Source organism: Coenobita brevimanus, chromosome 38 (assembly GCF_032717465.1).
Source record: "Coenobita brevimanus isolate Jiangsu-jjx chromosome 38, ASM3271746v2, whole genome shotgun sequence".
In the NCBI taxonomy this organism is placed as follows: Eukaryota; Metazoa; Arthropoda; class Malacostraca; order Decapoda; family Coenobitidae; genus Coenobita; species Coenobita brevimanus.
In genome coordinates, this window is record NC_136991.1 from 51,160,306 (window position 1) to 51,176,812 (window position 16,507).

Sequence of the window (16,507 nt, forward strand, 5' to 3'; positions counted from 1 at the left end):
GAAAGTGAAGTAATGGTTGGTATTGGAGTGGGAATATATGCTGTTCAGTATGGAATATGAAGAGAGCATTGCATTGATCAAAACAATAGGCGAGGAGTAAATGTCTGATGTGGAGCACATGGCATGTAAGTAGCTTGGAGAGGTATTGGTACCATGATTATATATAGGAAAGAACACTGTATGTTTATGTATACAGTATATGAAATATGAAGGCATGCATAAAAGAAATTACTGCAGGATTAAAGTACTTCTCTTCATTTTTTCTCATTATTGGTCAGACTTTGGTGAATGCTGTGCAGATGCTTAAAGTTTTGCACCTATGGGTTCATTTTTTTCTGTAAATATAGTGTTATTTTGCATGATGACTAAACAGATGAGAATTGCATGCTTTATAAATAGCTGTGATCTTGGGTATATCAATATAAATATGGCATACAACCAGATCAATACTGTTACACTGCAGCTTATTTGTTACGTCTCAGTATTTGTACTTGGAGCTTTTTAGACTTTCCTTTGCATGAGGAAGTGAAGGTAGAGAATCATGAAGTACTCCATGCATTGTTGTATATAAAGTTGAACTGACTGTTGTTAATTACCACACAGTTATTGATTTGATGTTAGTACAATATATGTATTTGATGCATTGAGCTTTTGTTGATGTAAATTCTAATTATGATGGGGAGCATGGTCAGGCATATTGTATTTGATGATGCAGTGGTTGAGCTTTTTAACAAGGATGTGTATATACTGTGTAATGATTTTTCTTGCATGCTGTTATACTTCAGGTATGCATTTTTTATCTTGATTAATGTCATGATTTCTCCTAACATAGCCTGTAACCCTTGATAGTGTGGCATGGTTTGGAATGGTCATGTTGATATGCTAATGTTCAACATTCAGGTGTTTTCTCTGAACGTAAATTGTATATGCTGTACAGTCTGTTTGCAGTACAATACTTTTGTTTGTCTTCATGTATCCCCAGTCTCCAGACTAACATATGATTATTACTTTAGTGTTTTATATTAATGATAGCTTTTTAAAGTTAAAATTACACATACACATACACAGTATATACAGGCTGTCCTTGTTATAACAATGGGATGCGTTTGGGAAAACTCATTGTTGTGCTGGGGTATTTTTAATCGGGGACGTTATAACACAGAAAGTACAGTACACTCGCACAATGCGCGAGAGATTAGGCAGTCAATGACCTCGCGCGGTGTGAATTCGCGCACTGAGAATACATAATCTTATGGGAAAAATTACACATGGATGGTACCCCTCATACCTGGATATTTTTTGGCCCTTAGAGACATAATAAAAGTCAGATTTGTCAGACATTGTACTACAGTTGTAACTACAATAAAAAGAAATATGGGCAGTCACCTTAACAACAGTAGACAACAGACCTGATGGACTTAAATAACAGGGGTTCCAAGGCGTGGCAATGCACTTACAGTTCCCTTGCCGCCACCCCGGCTGCACCACGCTTGTTTAATGGTTGCCAATGTTATATTATTCCAGGCTTGACGAAAAGATTTTTTACCACCTGTCGAATATTACATTTCTTCCAGAATGCAGCAACAGTCATTAGTGTGGGAGTTGCAGGTATGCCAGGTGAAGCAAGTGAGTCAGGTGTGGCTGTGGAGGTGGAGGGAGAGGTAGCCGGTGAGTCAGGTGGGGCAGTGGAGGAGGATGGGATGGCGGTGGGCGAGTCAGGGGAGGTGGTGAGGGGAGGATCCTCCCTCTCCTCCTTGCTACTGCTCACATTTTCGGCAATTTCCATCATCTCTTCTTGCTTGTTTGTTTCGTTCCTCATCTTGTTATGGACGTATTGGTAGTATAACAACTTGGTATTCACGAAATAAACGTCATTATTATAGAAACTGGGTATCTTCTAACTTACTGTTATTGCCGAAAACGTTATTGTTGAAGCTGTTATTGATGAGATCTTACTGTAGACTCCTCTTCAGCACCTTCCCCACCAACCTCTAGGTCACTAGTGGTGCATTGTGTGGGGGTGGGGGTAGTGTACTGATGGAAAATGGCATTTTTGAGCCACTCCTTGCCTCTACCTCGTGTTTTGTGAGGTAAACTCGCTCATTCAAGGTTTTTGGTTATTATTTTTGGTCATGCGCAAAATGCATTTCGCGCACTCTGAGCTCGCGCAGTAGGCGAGTGTACTGTATAGGGATGCCTTGCAGAGCCTTGGGATCCCCTCCCAACCAAGTCCTAAACCCACCCAAATGAGTCCAAAAACAAGTTTCTAGCTCACCTAGACTCCCAAATAGCTTTCGGACAAGCTAAACTAAGCCAAAAAGCAGTCTATAACTCACCTAAACCCAAAAATGAAATACGAAAAATCATCAAAAATAAGTCTGGAAAAATATCAAACTTAGTAAACTGTACTCCAAAATGATAATGTTCACTCCACCTATGACTAAATTACATTACTCCTAGTCTAAAAACAGTTAATAAAACAACCTCAACACGAAATTTAAGTCTAAGGTATAATCAAAATCAATTAAAAAAGAAATCATTGTATAAAAATCCATCAGATAACCGAGGACTGGCCATCGATAGCCGGGGAAGGGTGTTATTTTTTTTTACATCACAATGGTGGTGTATCATATAGTGGTTGATCGTATAGTGGGGTATATATATATATATATATATATATATATATATATATATATGTGTGTGTAATGAAGAAGCTTGTATGAATTATGGTTAGCAAACTAAAAAAATGTTAACAGTATGGTATAGTTTTGTATGAAAACTTCTACAAAGGCAGGTTATCATGTAGACTTGGTTTCTGTTAGAGAGTTTTATGGTATATCTTTAAATTAAAAAAACTAACTACAGGATGATCCAGAGGTAGGGCACCTTTACTTTGTTTTAGGAATCAGAGTTGATTTTGTTCATCTTAGGTAGAGTAACAGGAGTTATATCACAGTTCATTAGTGTGGAAGCAACAGTGTGCAACATTCATACTGATGCTTCAGCTGCATGGAGAAATTTTACAGTAAGAAGCTGTTGTGGCTGTGCATAGTATGCCAGGAGCTATGTTTATTAGTATTTGTAGCATATTGAGTGTGCTTAGAGATTGTAGACTGTGGAGGAGTGTTCAGTTATAATGATGTATTTATAGGCATCTTAGAATTATGTGCATCATTTACAGAGTTAGACCCTTTTGAACTCTAAGAAGTACTGCAGCTTGATATTAATACCTTCCACATACAAGCTAGAATAAACATCTCATGTAGGCAAGAGGTATTGTTTCTCCTCAGTACATTAAGCTAGTGTAGATGGTTGAGTTAGTGTATGATGGTAACTGAGAACTGTGGCTTTGCAGGCTGACAGAGACGGCTCGGCTCCTCAAGAACGTTTTCCGCCGCACCACAACCCGCGTCAATCTGGAAGTAGAGTTAGCGCGTAAGTCCCAAGCCCTGCGAGTTCTGTAGGCTAGATGGATGTGTCCCTTGTAGTATTAGTCTTCATATTTTTGCTACTTATTTTACAGGTTGACTCATGTTGCTTCCTTCAGGCATTGTCCATTTTATTTTGATGCCTTCACCCATTTCCGTAGTTTAAACACTTATTTTTTATTTTCATAGTTCTTAGGGTTTCTCTGTAGCATTTTTATGCTTGCTTTTCCCGTTACATTTTCCCTAAGTTACCCCACTTTATCTCATCCATTTAATTTCCTTAATAACATCATTTTATACCATTGTTTGTTGGTACAGTATACAGTACAGTAATTGGTTGTTCCCGCATAGAATGAAGAACATCTTAGTCTCTGGATCTGGTAATGGTATTCTGGTTTACTGTATTATGTCTACTTCCAGTTGATCTTATTTAACTAAAGTGAGGCCTATTACATTGAATGGGTAAATGTAGGCTATATCTAACTCTCAGTTCAAGAGTCTTCTCTGAGCTGAATAAAATCATATTGTAATAACAACATCAGAATGATCTCCCAGGGCAGAAAGAGTTAAGTTGCCCTTGACCATCATATGTCAGCAGAGCGATGGTTAGGGGATCATCTCAACCTACCAGAGGCTAGAAGAGAGATGCTGTCATTTAACTATTGTTTTGAAAAGCCAGCAGAACTGTTTCATATATTTAGTGAAATTTGAAAGGCACACCAAGGTGAAAATTCTTGCTAACTAGCAGGCTTACTGCTCACCAACACATACTCTTTTCCTTCAGATCAGACCATCAGGGTTCTCCCACTTCCAAGTTTGGTAGCCTTCTCAACTAGGTGGCTTCAGGAACAAGAGCAGCAAAATGAAACTCATTTTTGCTCAACCAGAAATTCATTTTTCTCCCACATAAGTGAATGGAGATACCCAGATGCTCTCCTCCAACTCGGGGGCGTAGGTTTCCTTTTCTTCCTCCGTACATCACCCTGTATGAATTATAGCAGTGAAAAAGTCTGCCACATTCTGAGAATTTTTGCCACACTTTTGAGTACTCTGTTACCTATACCTGAGTGGCTGAACCAAGAGTTGCCCCTTGATGCATGGAGATTAAAGATGATTGCAAGTTGGTTAGAGCTATCTTCTTTTGGGTGCATCCATCACTTTCACATGAGAGAAAACTAAGTTTGTGGCTGTGCCTTTAGCAATTTTTGTTTTTTTCATTCTTCATGCAAAATACAGCAATTATTCATTCCTAGTGATTGGTGATGCTAAAATAGTGCCCTACATTGATTTTTAAAAATTTACTGGAGAATTTCCTGCATTATATTAATATTTTTTGCATCATTCAGTTTATTATAGAGGAACTGAGATTGTTCGTGTAATGTATTATTTATCTTTGGTAGAGTAGAAAAACACGTACACAGTAATGATATAGTTGGTTCGAAATACCACAGAAATGTGGAAAGTTGCATGAAATACCATTCTTAAGAAATGAAATTATCAGATTCACTTTAAATGCAGCATTAGAAATATGCAGATATTAACAAAAAAAGTCTGTAGGGAGTCTGACACTGGACCTTCATTTACCATACCAGGTGAGAAGAAGTCCAACTCCCTGGACAGGCTGGCCTCAAGTGGGTCCATTCCATACCCTGCCTGGAGATAGTGAGGCCTCCGTAGCTCCTACGCTCAACCTCTTTCTCACTCTCAACCTGATCACTGTATTCTGACACTTTACTCTTGCTGAATCACTGTTTCTCTATTCACTGTCTCACCATCCATCCAGGTTCACTGGCTGTCACTGCTGATTATTTTCTATGATAATAGTAATTAACTCACTTTGTCCACTGTACCTTGCCTTGTACTGTTACCCACTAATTCACTACAGTACTGTATGGTACTAGTTTTTTCTTGAACTTCTTTTCTTTTTAATTTCAATGTAAATCTTCCACTTAAACTAACACTGAACACCAATATTGCAAACCTTGCTTCTCTCCAAATACTGTTCCCACCAGGCATACTTTCTGTCCAGATGTTGTCACTTATGATTTGTCTTAACTTTATATGTCTTCTTGCCACACCTTACCAAGTTACCACAGTTACCCCTCCTTGGTGTTACTTTAGGTACTCATTTTACCTATCAACCCACAAAGGGTGGCTGGGCACCTGAGCCAAGTGGCACCAGCTCCCTACACAAGGGGTAGAATCCTAGTGTTAATTGGTAGGCAACTTTGCAGGTAGCAACACTATCCACACTTCTGCTATATCAAGGAGGTAACTTTGGTAGTCTTGATTGATGCAGTGGCCTTGTATCCCAGAGTAGTGAGTGAATAGTCCGTCACAGCCTCAAAGGGCAAAGTTACAAGGATGAGCACTGCACCTAAGGGAATTATGGCATCTGCCCCACCTTCACCCTTTCACCTCACATTTATCTTGCATACTGCTCCTGGTGTGTCACTTCTGATCATCAGTTTCCCACCTACCTTCTCCATACACTACTATAATTTCTCAGTAGTGTACAATATTTTCTCTGTCAGTATTTTCAACTTAGCTATCATATCAACCATGTTTTTTGTTGCTAGGTACAGTACTACTTTGTCATAGAATGTTAAATTTTTTATCATTTTAGGCAGCATTTGTGCCTCTGGTTGTGTATAAAGTTTACTTCACATACCAGCCATACTTTTCCAGACAGGGGCACAACTTGGCCCTTTTCAGAGAGGGTGCGTGGTATAAAACTGCACTGGATGTGTTTATGTCCAGATGCAGTGCTGAGCTTTTAGACAGCAGTGGTAAAAATTGATGTGATCACTTTTTTCACAGTTGGCAGAGAATTCTGGCACAGTTTAGTGTTGACGAGGAGCCTACATATAGTGGCGCTGTACACTGGGTTTATACCTGAAGTGTCCACCTGGGAGCCAAACTTTCTTAGATTTCCCGGCACCTTGCCATGGGAGGGAGTCTGGTTCAACCCTGGTGAGGCATTGTCTACCACAGGGAGGTGCTGGTGACCTTTATGGTGCACTGTATGGTACCTGTAGGATGGCCCCATAGAAGCAGTTGCATACCTTTTGTCAGTGGGTCTGCTCAGCCAGATAGACCAGGGTTAAGCAACAACTGGCACAGTTATGTTTGTTGTGGTACCTGCACTATGGACCTGTCATGAATATTGTATAAACATTGTTAATTGCACTGGTATGCAAGTACCCTTAGTTATGAAGGGAGATTTTGTTCCATAAGGCTTCACATGAACAAAAACCACCTCCTTGTTTTAATAATTAGGTTAGATTACTTTCTTCTAGCTTCCAGTAAAGTTGTGGTCCTGAAAGTATTTTCTAGACCAACCAGATTTTTTAATGACAAAAAGTCTGAATGTTACAAAGAATTTACCATTTGTTCTTCACAATAGATATAACTTTTACATACAGTACTTATTTCTGTTTTGTTCCATACACATATACAGCTATACCTTTGCTAATCATTGATATTGATTTTTATTTGTATAGCTTATTACAGTAGTTACGGAAATTAGTCTTGAAAAATTTTACCACAATTCATTTGTCCAACTGGACATTTTAAGGTTAAGGCTTAATATAGCAAATAGTAGATTTTTTTTTTTTTTTAAATAATCAAGTCATAACAATGTAATGTCACCTGACTGTATAGGCGTTTCATAGTTCCTTATTACAGAATAACGTCAAGAACTTTGTAACTTGAAATTAGGAGGCTCTTATTATCACACTGTATGTTGAGCTTATTAGTGTATTGCAGAACTCAAGATTGAGAGAGTAGGGAAGGAACCTAGCAAGGCAGATAATCTGGAAACTTCCATTATCTGTAAAATTTTAGCATGAAAGCCACCCATCAGAGAACAGCCAGTATCATGCGTGGCAGGTCTAGTCATTTATTGTTGCTTGTCATTATTAGTAAATACCGTACTGTATATATGTATATAATAATAGTAATAGTAATGATCATTGATTTTTCATTCATCTATAATAATAATAATAATAATAATAATAATAATAATAATAATGATCATAATAATAATAATATATCATGGCTAAGTAACCTAGCTTCAAATCCCTGTGCTTCTGTTGGGGTAATAAAGTTGTAACACCATAGAGAGAGGGAGAGAGACATATACCATAAGAAATTATAACGTATAGTATTTTAACAGAATTATTTTGTATAAGTAGTTGTATACATCTTTGGTAATGGGATGTGGTGCCAGTTTATAATGCCCTGGGGGTAGGGGGGTTTCAAGAATACTCCCCCAGTATCCCTGCTTGTCGTACGAGGCGACTAAAAGGGTTGGTGGTGGGTTAGTGCCCCACCCCGTAAAAAGAACTAACTAAAAAAGCAAATAAAGCGCCTCGGACCCGGACGGACCATACGTTGACGACTAAGGAACGGACAAAGGACATTCTGAGAGTAGGAACGTGGAATGTGAGAGGAGTGAATGATGAAGTGAAAGAGAGAGAGATTATCCAGGTGCTTGAGGATGCAAAAGTGGATATATGTGGATTGACTGAAACTAAATGGAAAGGTGAAAGGATGAGAGAATGGGAATACGGTGTAGGTATATGTGCGGGAGTCAGTGAGAATGAGAGGGCAAGAGAGGGAGTATGTCTGATGATAAGCAAGAAGTGGAAGGAGAATATAAGAGAGTATGGAACAGTGGGTGCAAGGATTGTATGGGTGAGGATGAAAGTAGGTATACAAGCATGGGCGATTGTATGTGTGTATGCTCCAACAGAGGATCGAGTGGCAAGAGTGAAAGATGAGTTTTGGGCGAGAGTAGAAGCATGTATGGACAAGTTTGAGAGGAGCGAGAGAGTGCTGTTGATTGGAGACATGAATGGCAAAGTCGGGAATGTACGAGTGGATGGAGTGGTTGGTCAGTGGGGTGTGCCAGCGGAAGTAGATGGGAATGGTAGTGCTTTGGTGGACATCTGTGCTGGTAAGGGGTTGGCAATAGCCAACACCTACCATTGCCATAAGATGATCCACCGGTATACATGGAGAGTAATGAGGAGGATGGATGGTGAACTTGTTGAACGAAAGGCAATGATAGACTACGTGTGTGTGGATGAGCGAATGAGAAGACAAGTGTTGGATGCAAGGGTGTGGAGAGGGTGGGGGAATGGAGTCTCAGACCATCACTTAGTGATGGCCAAGGTAGAGCTGCAAAGAAAGTGGTTGAGGAGGCGAAGGGGAAGACAGGAGGAAGCAGCTCCTGTGAGAAGAGTGGAGAAATTGCAAGATAGTGAGAAGAGGACAGAGTATAAGAGCATAGTGGAAGAAAGATTGGGAAGGTATGAGCTAGAGCAGATGGAAGGGGTGGAAGACGTATGTAAGATATTCACGGAAGAGATAAGCGCAGCGTGTGAGGCGGTTTGTGGAGTGAGGAGGAGATGCAAGGGTGTGCAAGGGACAGCATGGTGGAATGATGAGGTGAAACGAGCTGTGGAACAAAAAGAAGAAGGCATATGGTGAATGGTTGGCGAGTAGAGGTAGGGGAGAAGATGAGAGAGAGAAGAGAGAGGTATATGTGAGCAGGAGAAGGGAGGTTAAGAGACTGGTGAAGGAGAGTAAGAAGAAAGTGGATGAAGAGTTTGGGAGGAGTCTGAGTGTGAAATGGAGGGAGAGTAAGAAATTGTTTTGGAAGGAGGTAAAGAAAGTAAGGCAGTGTGAAAGGGGAAATAGTAGGGGAGTGAAAGATAGGAATAACAGATTGTTGGTGGAGAAGAGAGAGAAATTGAGGAGATGGAAGGAGCACTTTGAGGATTTGTTGAATGTAGAGAGTGAGAGCAGTGTGAGTATGAGTGGTTGGGGAATGGCTGGGAGAAGAAGAGATGAGAGGAGGGAGGAAGAGATCAGTAGGTCGGAAGTAGTGGAAGCGATGAAGAAGATTAAGCTGGGAAAGGCCCCAGGAATTGATGGAGTGTGTGGTGAAATGCTTAGGTATGGGGGTGAGATTGTTGTGGAGTGGATATGGAAGTTGTGTAGATTGGCTTGGGAAGAGGGAAGGGTTCCAGAGGACTGGAAATCAGGTATAATTGTTCCTCTGTACAAAGGAAAAGGGGAGAGAGAAGTATGTGGTAACCATAGGGGTATTTGCCTTCTTAGTGTGACTGGTAAAATATATGGTAGAATACTCATTGATAGGGTTAGGCATATGACAGAGGAGCTAGTTGGAGAAGAACAAGGGGGATTTAGGAAGGGAAAAGGGTGTGTAGATCAGATATTTGTTCTAAGATGTTTAGTGGAGAAGTATCTAGAGAAGGGAAGGAAAGTGTACGCTGCCTTCATGGACTTGGAGAAAGCTTATGACAGAATAGATAGGAAAGGTATGTGGAAGGTACTAAGAATATATGGAGTGGATGGGAAATTGTTGAGTGCTGTGAAGAGTATGTACGAGGGAGCTAGGGCTACGGTGCGAGTGGATGGTGAGTTGAGTGAGTTCTTTTATCTCAATGTGGGACTGAAACAGGGGTGTGTAATGTCTCCATGGCTGTTTAATATATATATATGGATGGGGTCGTAAAGGAGGTACAAGGTAGGGCAGTGGATGTGGGGGTGGCCCTAATGAATGAGGGTGAGATTTGGAAGCTTCCGGTGTTGCTGTTTGCTGATGATACAGTATTGTTGAGTGAAGATGAATGGGAGTTGCAAGGTTTGGTGAATGAATTTGGGACAGTGTGTAGGAGGAGGAAGCTGAAAGTTAATGTAAACAAAAGTAAAGTTATGGTGTTTGAGAGGAATGAAGTCACAGAGTGTGCAGTGAGGTTGGATGGTGAGGATATGGAGAATGTGAGTGCATTCAAGTACTTGGGTAGTGTGATGAGTAAGGATGGAACTTTGGGGGATGAAGTACGTGAAAGGGTACAGCAGGGAAGGAAGGTTGTTGGCACACTGAAAGCAGTGATGAGAAATAGGGAGGTGAGTATGGAAGTTAAGAAGTCACTGCATGATGGTATTGTGATCCCTACCCTGACGTATGGAAGCGAGGCGTGGACCTTGCAAGAGGGGAACAAGTCAAGAGTGAGAGCAGTGGAAATGAGTTACTTGAGAGGAGCATGTGGAGTGACATGGAGGGACAGGTTGACGAATGAAGAAGTGAAGGAACGTTGTGGGGTAGATGTGGATGTGGTTGAAAAGATTAGGAGAAATACACTGAGGTGGTTTGGGCATGTGGAGAGGATGGAGAATGAAAGACTGACTAAGAGGGTGTATGTAGGTGAGGTGGAGGGAGGGAGAGGGAGGGGTAGACCGAGGATGAGGTGGAGGGATGGAGTTGAGAGGTATATGAGGGAGGGGGGGGTGAGTTGGGGGGAGGGGAGTCAAATGGTGGGTGACAGAGTGACTTGGAGGCGTTTTGTCTGCGGCCACCTTTTGCGGGATTAGGGCGTCGGGCTATAGATAGATATAGATAGATAGATAGAATAATTTGGTAAATTCCAAGTTCTAATATCCTTGATCCCAAGTTCTTGATTAAATTCAGTATTTTAGTATACTCCATTGATTTGTTATATTATTTTTTATCTTAATAGATTTTATTTCTTTATAAGATAGCAAAAAATAAATAAATGAATAAATAAAAATAGATAAATGAAGATGTATGCTTTGATGTGGTTGTGCACCTTATAAATTTTTTTGTTCTAAAATGAAAATTTCTCTTTAATGTAACAGCTGCTTCCATCACAGTTGGCTTGATTCACTGTGTCTTTTATAATGTATCAGTTCACTGTGTCTTTTGTAATGTAAAGCTTCTTTTTAACTGTAAAGACTCTACTGTATACACCTTAAGAGTGGCATAAAATTTTTTCTCCTCCTACAGATGGCTACGCCTTTTCTCAAGAGGAGCATGGAGTCATGGGCCAATCTGAGGTTATTCGAGCCTATGACACCACCCAACCCAAGCCAGGTGGCATGTAACCGGCTCAGCCACCAAGGATCTCTTTAATCAACTTAACCCAACCAGAACCAAGTATTTATAACCTGGTCCAGTCACACCCAGGCTTATCCAGCCTAATTTTATCCAGTCTCCAACCTTATCCAACCAAAGAATCAGACCAAATGCAACCCAAGTCAGTATAAATCTCAGCCTATACTAACACATCCAACAATAATCCTTGTAGACACACATCCTTTCTTGATCCTGTCAGCCCATCCTAGACTTACAAATACTGTACCTTCATCTGAAACTTAGCCAGCTTTGGCAAAACATTGAATAAACTGGGCCCTTTTCTGCACTTGATGTTTTCTCTATACAAACTGTCATAGCCAACACCGGATTTACGGTGAAACCTGAATCCCCTTTCATTTTACGATCCTCCAATACCTTTATCCTAAATTTAGCCAGCTGTAACCCCTTCCTTCATACAATCCTCCAATACCATCATGAAGAGTTTAGCAAGCCATAACCCTCCTTCTCTCGTACAATCCTCCAGTACATCCATTCTGAATTTAGTGAGCTGTGACCCCTTTCCTTCTTAAAGCCCTCCAGTACCTTCATCCTAAATTTTGCCAGCTGTAATCCCCCCCTTCCCTCGTATGATCCCTGCCACTCCCTACCTCGTACAGAGTTATGCAGAAAAATTTTCCGTACTTGTCCAATGCCCCCTTTTACATTCAATCCAGATAAATTTCCGTTAAGTGATGTACAGTACCTGGTATTTATTTTAAAGATAATTGGTGGCAAGGTCATTTTCACTTTGGGCCAGTATACTTTTATGAATACTTCCGTAAACACTTGTTGAACCTATTCTTCCTGAGATGTGTAATGTACAGTTTTATTTACTGTGAGACTTAAGCTCCCAACATGGATTGCTACTGAAATATATGTTTGTGATGTACTTGCTTCAGGACCTTAAAATACAAGTTAAAAGAAGACATTAATTTATATTACTAAACATTAATGTGCTGCAACAACCACAGTTTTATATATATATATATATATATATATATATATATATATATATATATATATATATATATATATGTTGCCATTATTTTTCTCCTTATTTTCATTTTGAGAAGGGTAATTACTTTAGATATATTACTTGCTGTGTTCAAACCACTTCTAGTCCAAAGATACTATAGATTAGAATTAGCAGTGCTTTGGCCTTGTATAATATGTAGTACTTATTGGTGATTGTTTTGGTGATACATAACTGACATAAAACAGTGAGAACTCTTGATTTTATGGCATAATCAAATGTGGGGTTTTATTTTATAAGAACATTGTAATGGTATTCCATGTAATAATATGCATTGCCAAGTTAATTTCTTTAGTTCTGCAGCTTGCCTGTGCTACTGATAAATGTTCAAAACTGTCTGTGAACTTCCACATCTTCTCTAAACCCTAATTCTTATCATGTCTGCCCCTGCCACTCTCTTATGTGTCACGAGAGACATAATGGTCGATTACAGATATGAGTTAGTGTCATAATTTTGTAAAACTAAAATAGCCAGATTACAGGATGGAGAGGTATAAATGATTTATACCAAACAGTGTTCATTGCATTTGTACTTATCAGGTTCTTGTATTAGGCCCGGTGTTTTCATTTCCTCTGTACAACTCAATCATCTCAAACCGTCGGGAGTGGTGCAATCAAAAGGAAGTGAATTTGTAGGCTATGAATGATGTTGCTGCATATGAATCACTGTCATATTCTTGCTCTTGGTCCTTGTTAACCCTTTCAAGCTGATGATGTATAGGTATTTGTACATTTCATTCTTGCTACCACTGGATGATTTTAAGTTTAAGAAAGATCTCTGTTACACAAGGGTTTAATGAATGCTATATCTAACCATTCAGCTTCAGTAAGTCTTATGTAGGCAAAATTAAATCATTTGGAGTTAGTAATAGTAGGAATTGTGACCCGAGGGAGCTTTGAATGTGAACCAAGTGGACTGTATGCCAAAGTTGCTCTTATTCTGCAGTCCACTGTTCTCCTCCTGGGATAGGGAGGGAGTAAAGGGATGTTTTTATACCCAGGCAACTCTACTGCCTGGTTGTATTGGTGCCATCGCATGAAGGCTTCCCTCTCCAGCACCATCTGGAGGATAGGGAGGGGGACAGCACAAATAAAGTGAAAATTATGTTATCAGACTGAAGGGGTTAACTCAGTGGTGTTGATGTCAAGTTCAAAGCTCAAGAAATGTTTTACAGTTTGTTGATGTACAGTGTCTCATGAATTTCTTATGAACTCATTTATATACTGAAGATTAGAGGTGGTTTTGTTTTCATCTGATGGAACTGGGCCACGGTCACTACTTGATTACTGCTTTGTAGTTGTGAAAATTGATGGGCTGTAGTCATTGACTTCAAGATTACTGTACTCCTTTTATACTAACTTGGCCTAAAATTGCTATCAGTGGAATATGGTGGTAGTCATGAAGAAGTGCTGTGGAAAGGATGCTGAGCTGTAGCACTGTCTTGCACTGCCATTAAGCTACATGAAATAAGTTACAAAAGGTCAGAAATCTAGGCCAAGTTAAAAGTGAAAGGATTATAGTCAAATTTATCTCCCTAGCCATAAACTATTCTGAAAAAGGGCTATGGATCTTTGTCAAGTGAAAACGAACTGACTGCGGTATATAACATGATTCATGGTTCATGCTAAATGCTGAAGCAAATAGGTAACAAAGTAAAGTATGCCATGCATGAGTGATTGTAAAATATTGGCAACTGAAAGAGTTTGAATTTTGTCCACTCCTCAGGTGCCTCTAAATAAAGGAACTAAAGACTGTCTTATGATAATGACACATGAGTTACAGGTTGAAGGAAAGATGTGGGTGTGACAAACTACTCATGCATGTATATAGATAATAGTGATGTCTTTAGAGATTTACATACAGTTCTGTAAAAAATTACATCATTTAAGTTGCAGTTAACATTAAGTTAGAGCAACATTAATTTTGCATTGCTCTCCTGTTTTAAAATGACTTGGTAAAATAAATGTGGGTGTCACTGGAATCAGTCTGATCTTGATAAATAAGGGCCATATTATTATAACTGATTGCATTAAGGTTTGAAAAAACTCCCTTTTTTTTTCTCTCTCTCTCTCTTTTCACAGTGTTTTTTAAAACATGTAATGATGCAAGAAAATGTCTGACCTTCCATTATTTTCTGTAGATGCCGTGGCTCACTGGGTCAAAGGGCACAATATTGATTGAGGGGTTGGGTATTGTAGCATACTGAAGGGCCATTGGTTGACATCAGGAAGGGCATGTGTTTGCGAAGTGCTGCATACTTCATTAAAAGTCCTCTACACAGGGGCAATGCTATAGCCCCGGGGAGAACACATGTCATTAAAATCGTGAAAAGAGAGCATATTTACTTTTTAGTATTGCTGCTGATTATACTTTGTAATTTAGGATACAGGTTGGTCATGTCGTACAGCTACAGACGTTCCATGAATCAGTTAGAAAAATTAAGAGCATGCTTAAAGTTTGTGCAGCCAGAGTTAATAATGTGGCCATAAGAGACTTCACCAATGCTTTGATCTTTGTCACCGTCCAGTCCCGGCTGCTTTAATCTTTACCTTATATACTTACACTGTATCTGGTTTAGTGAAATTTCACTGATTTTGATTCTTTTGATTATTGTTCCGAAGGAGGTCAAAGATCCATACTTGAGGTTCACCCACGTTTAAATGAGGAACAGGGTAAGGATGAAAATGACAGTACAGGTAATGGTTATTTTTTTAATGTTTCTCATAGTGCGTGTCATTCCATGCATTCTCTGTGGGTCCTGTTTTACTATTTTATTTGCATATATTTTTCTTATTACAGTGTATAAATGCTGGGATGATCTAATTCATGTAATCAGTCTCTTGTTTCTCTCTCTTACTGCTCTTCAAATCCTGCCAATTGTTGTTACTGACTTTTGACTGTGACTTCCTTTCCTTTCCAGTGGTCACTTGTACAGCTATAAGCAAAATTTTTCCAACACTCGTTTGCCAGCTGTGGCAATGAAAGGTTTGATTTTATGTGATAGCAATATGAAGCACATAATAAGAGTATGAGAAGGAAGGATACTCTCAGTTGACTGCGGAGGAATGAGAAGTGAACAACAGGGCAGTGTTGGCTGAAGTGTGTCAGTGAACTTTTACTCATGGCTGTACCTCAGTTACATCGTATCACCTCACCTTGTCTTCATCATTATTATTGGTTTAGCTGCAATTGTATTTTTGCAGCCATGTCCATTATTTTGTTCAGTTCAGAGCCGTCTGATGTATTTCCTTATTTCTGAATGATATAATCACATTTTATATTTGTTCAGTTCAGAGCTGTCTGATGTATTTCCTTATTTCTGAATGATATAATCACATTTTATATTTGTAATTTTGTATGACATCTTCCAGACTCCATGTTGTATGGATTTTCTTCATATCTCTTCTGTCATCGCCTCTCGTGTACAGTTGTAATAAGTCAGTTTACCGTGGCATACTTACATTTTAACCAGTAAAACCTGGGAATACTCTTTTCATTTAATTCTTACTATCTCCTGGCAATTTATTCAGCTTAAGACCCACTGGTTGCACTACAGGGGCTAAATGGTCTTACTCAGCCCCTCTGATATGAGAGACCTTTCCTAAGTTGAATCAAATTGTCTGGTAGCAGCAAGACTAAACTGAAAAGAATGTTGCCCAGATGCAAACGGTTAAGTAGAGTATGATTACAGTACATTAATCAATAAATCATAATGTAAAGTTACTGATTTTCAGAATCTGTATTATGGCAAAATCTTATAGAAGTAAATATTGTTGAAACTGCACTGTATTATATATAGTTTATTGTTTATGAAACTTATTCCAGTCAGTGATAGGTATGAGAAAATTTATTTTATTTAAAGGATGTGAATTTGTAGAATCCCTGAAAAAATGAGGGCAGTGATGATATTTTGTTAAATAATGCACTACCATATAGGCACCATTCACAGCACTGTACAAATGAAAGGTTACACCATAATACTGCACTGTATATGAATCTCATACAGAAGATAGTCACACGTGCCTATAGTGATGACAGATCTACCATTTTTACCTGTTAGTTCATGAGATTATTGC

At 39.2% G+C, this 16,507-nt stretch overlaps 1 protein-coding gene across 1 annotated transcript in view; it reads left to right on the forward strand.

Moving 5' to 3' along the window:
• ATP8A (ATPase phospholipid transporting 8A1) overlaps positions 1–11,535 on the forward strand; it is a 66,804-nt gene extending 55,269 nt beyond the window's left edge. The window contains exons 23-24 of the mRNA XM_080269974.1: positions 3,356–3,435; positions 11,269–11,535. Coding sequence (XP_080126100.1) covers positions 3,356–3,435; positions 11,269–11,366 — 178 coding nt within the window. The 3' untranslated portion in view covers positions 11,367–11,535. The remainder of the gene's footprint in view (positions 1–3,355; positions 3,436–11,268) is intronic.
• The last annotated feature ends 4,972 nt before the right edge of the window (positions 11,536–16,507 follow it).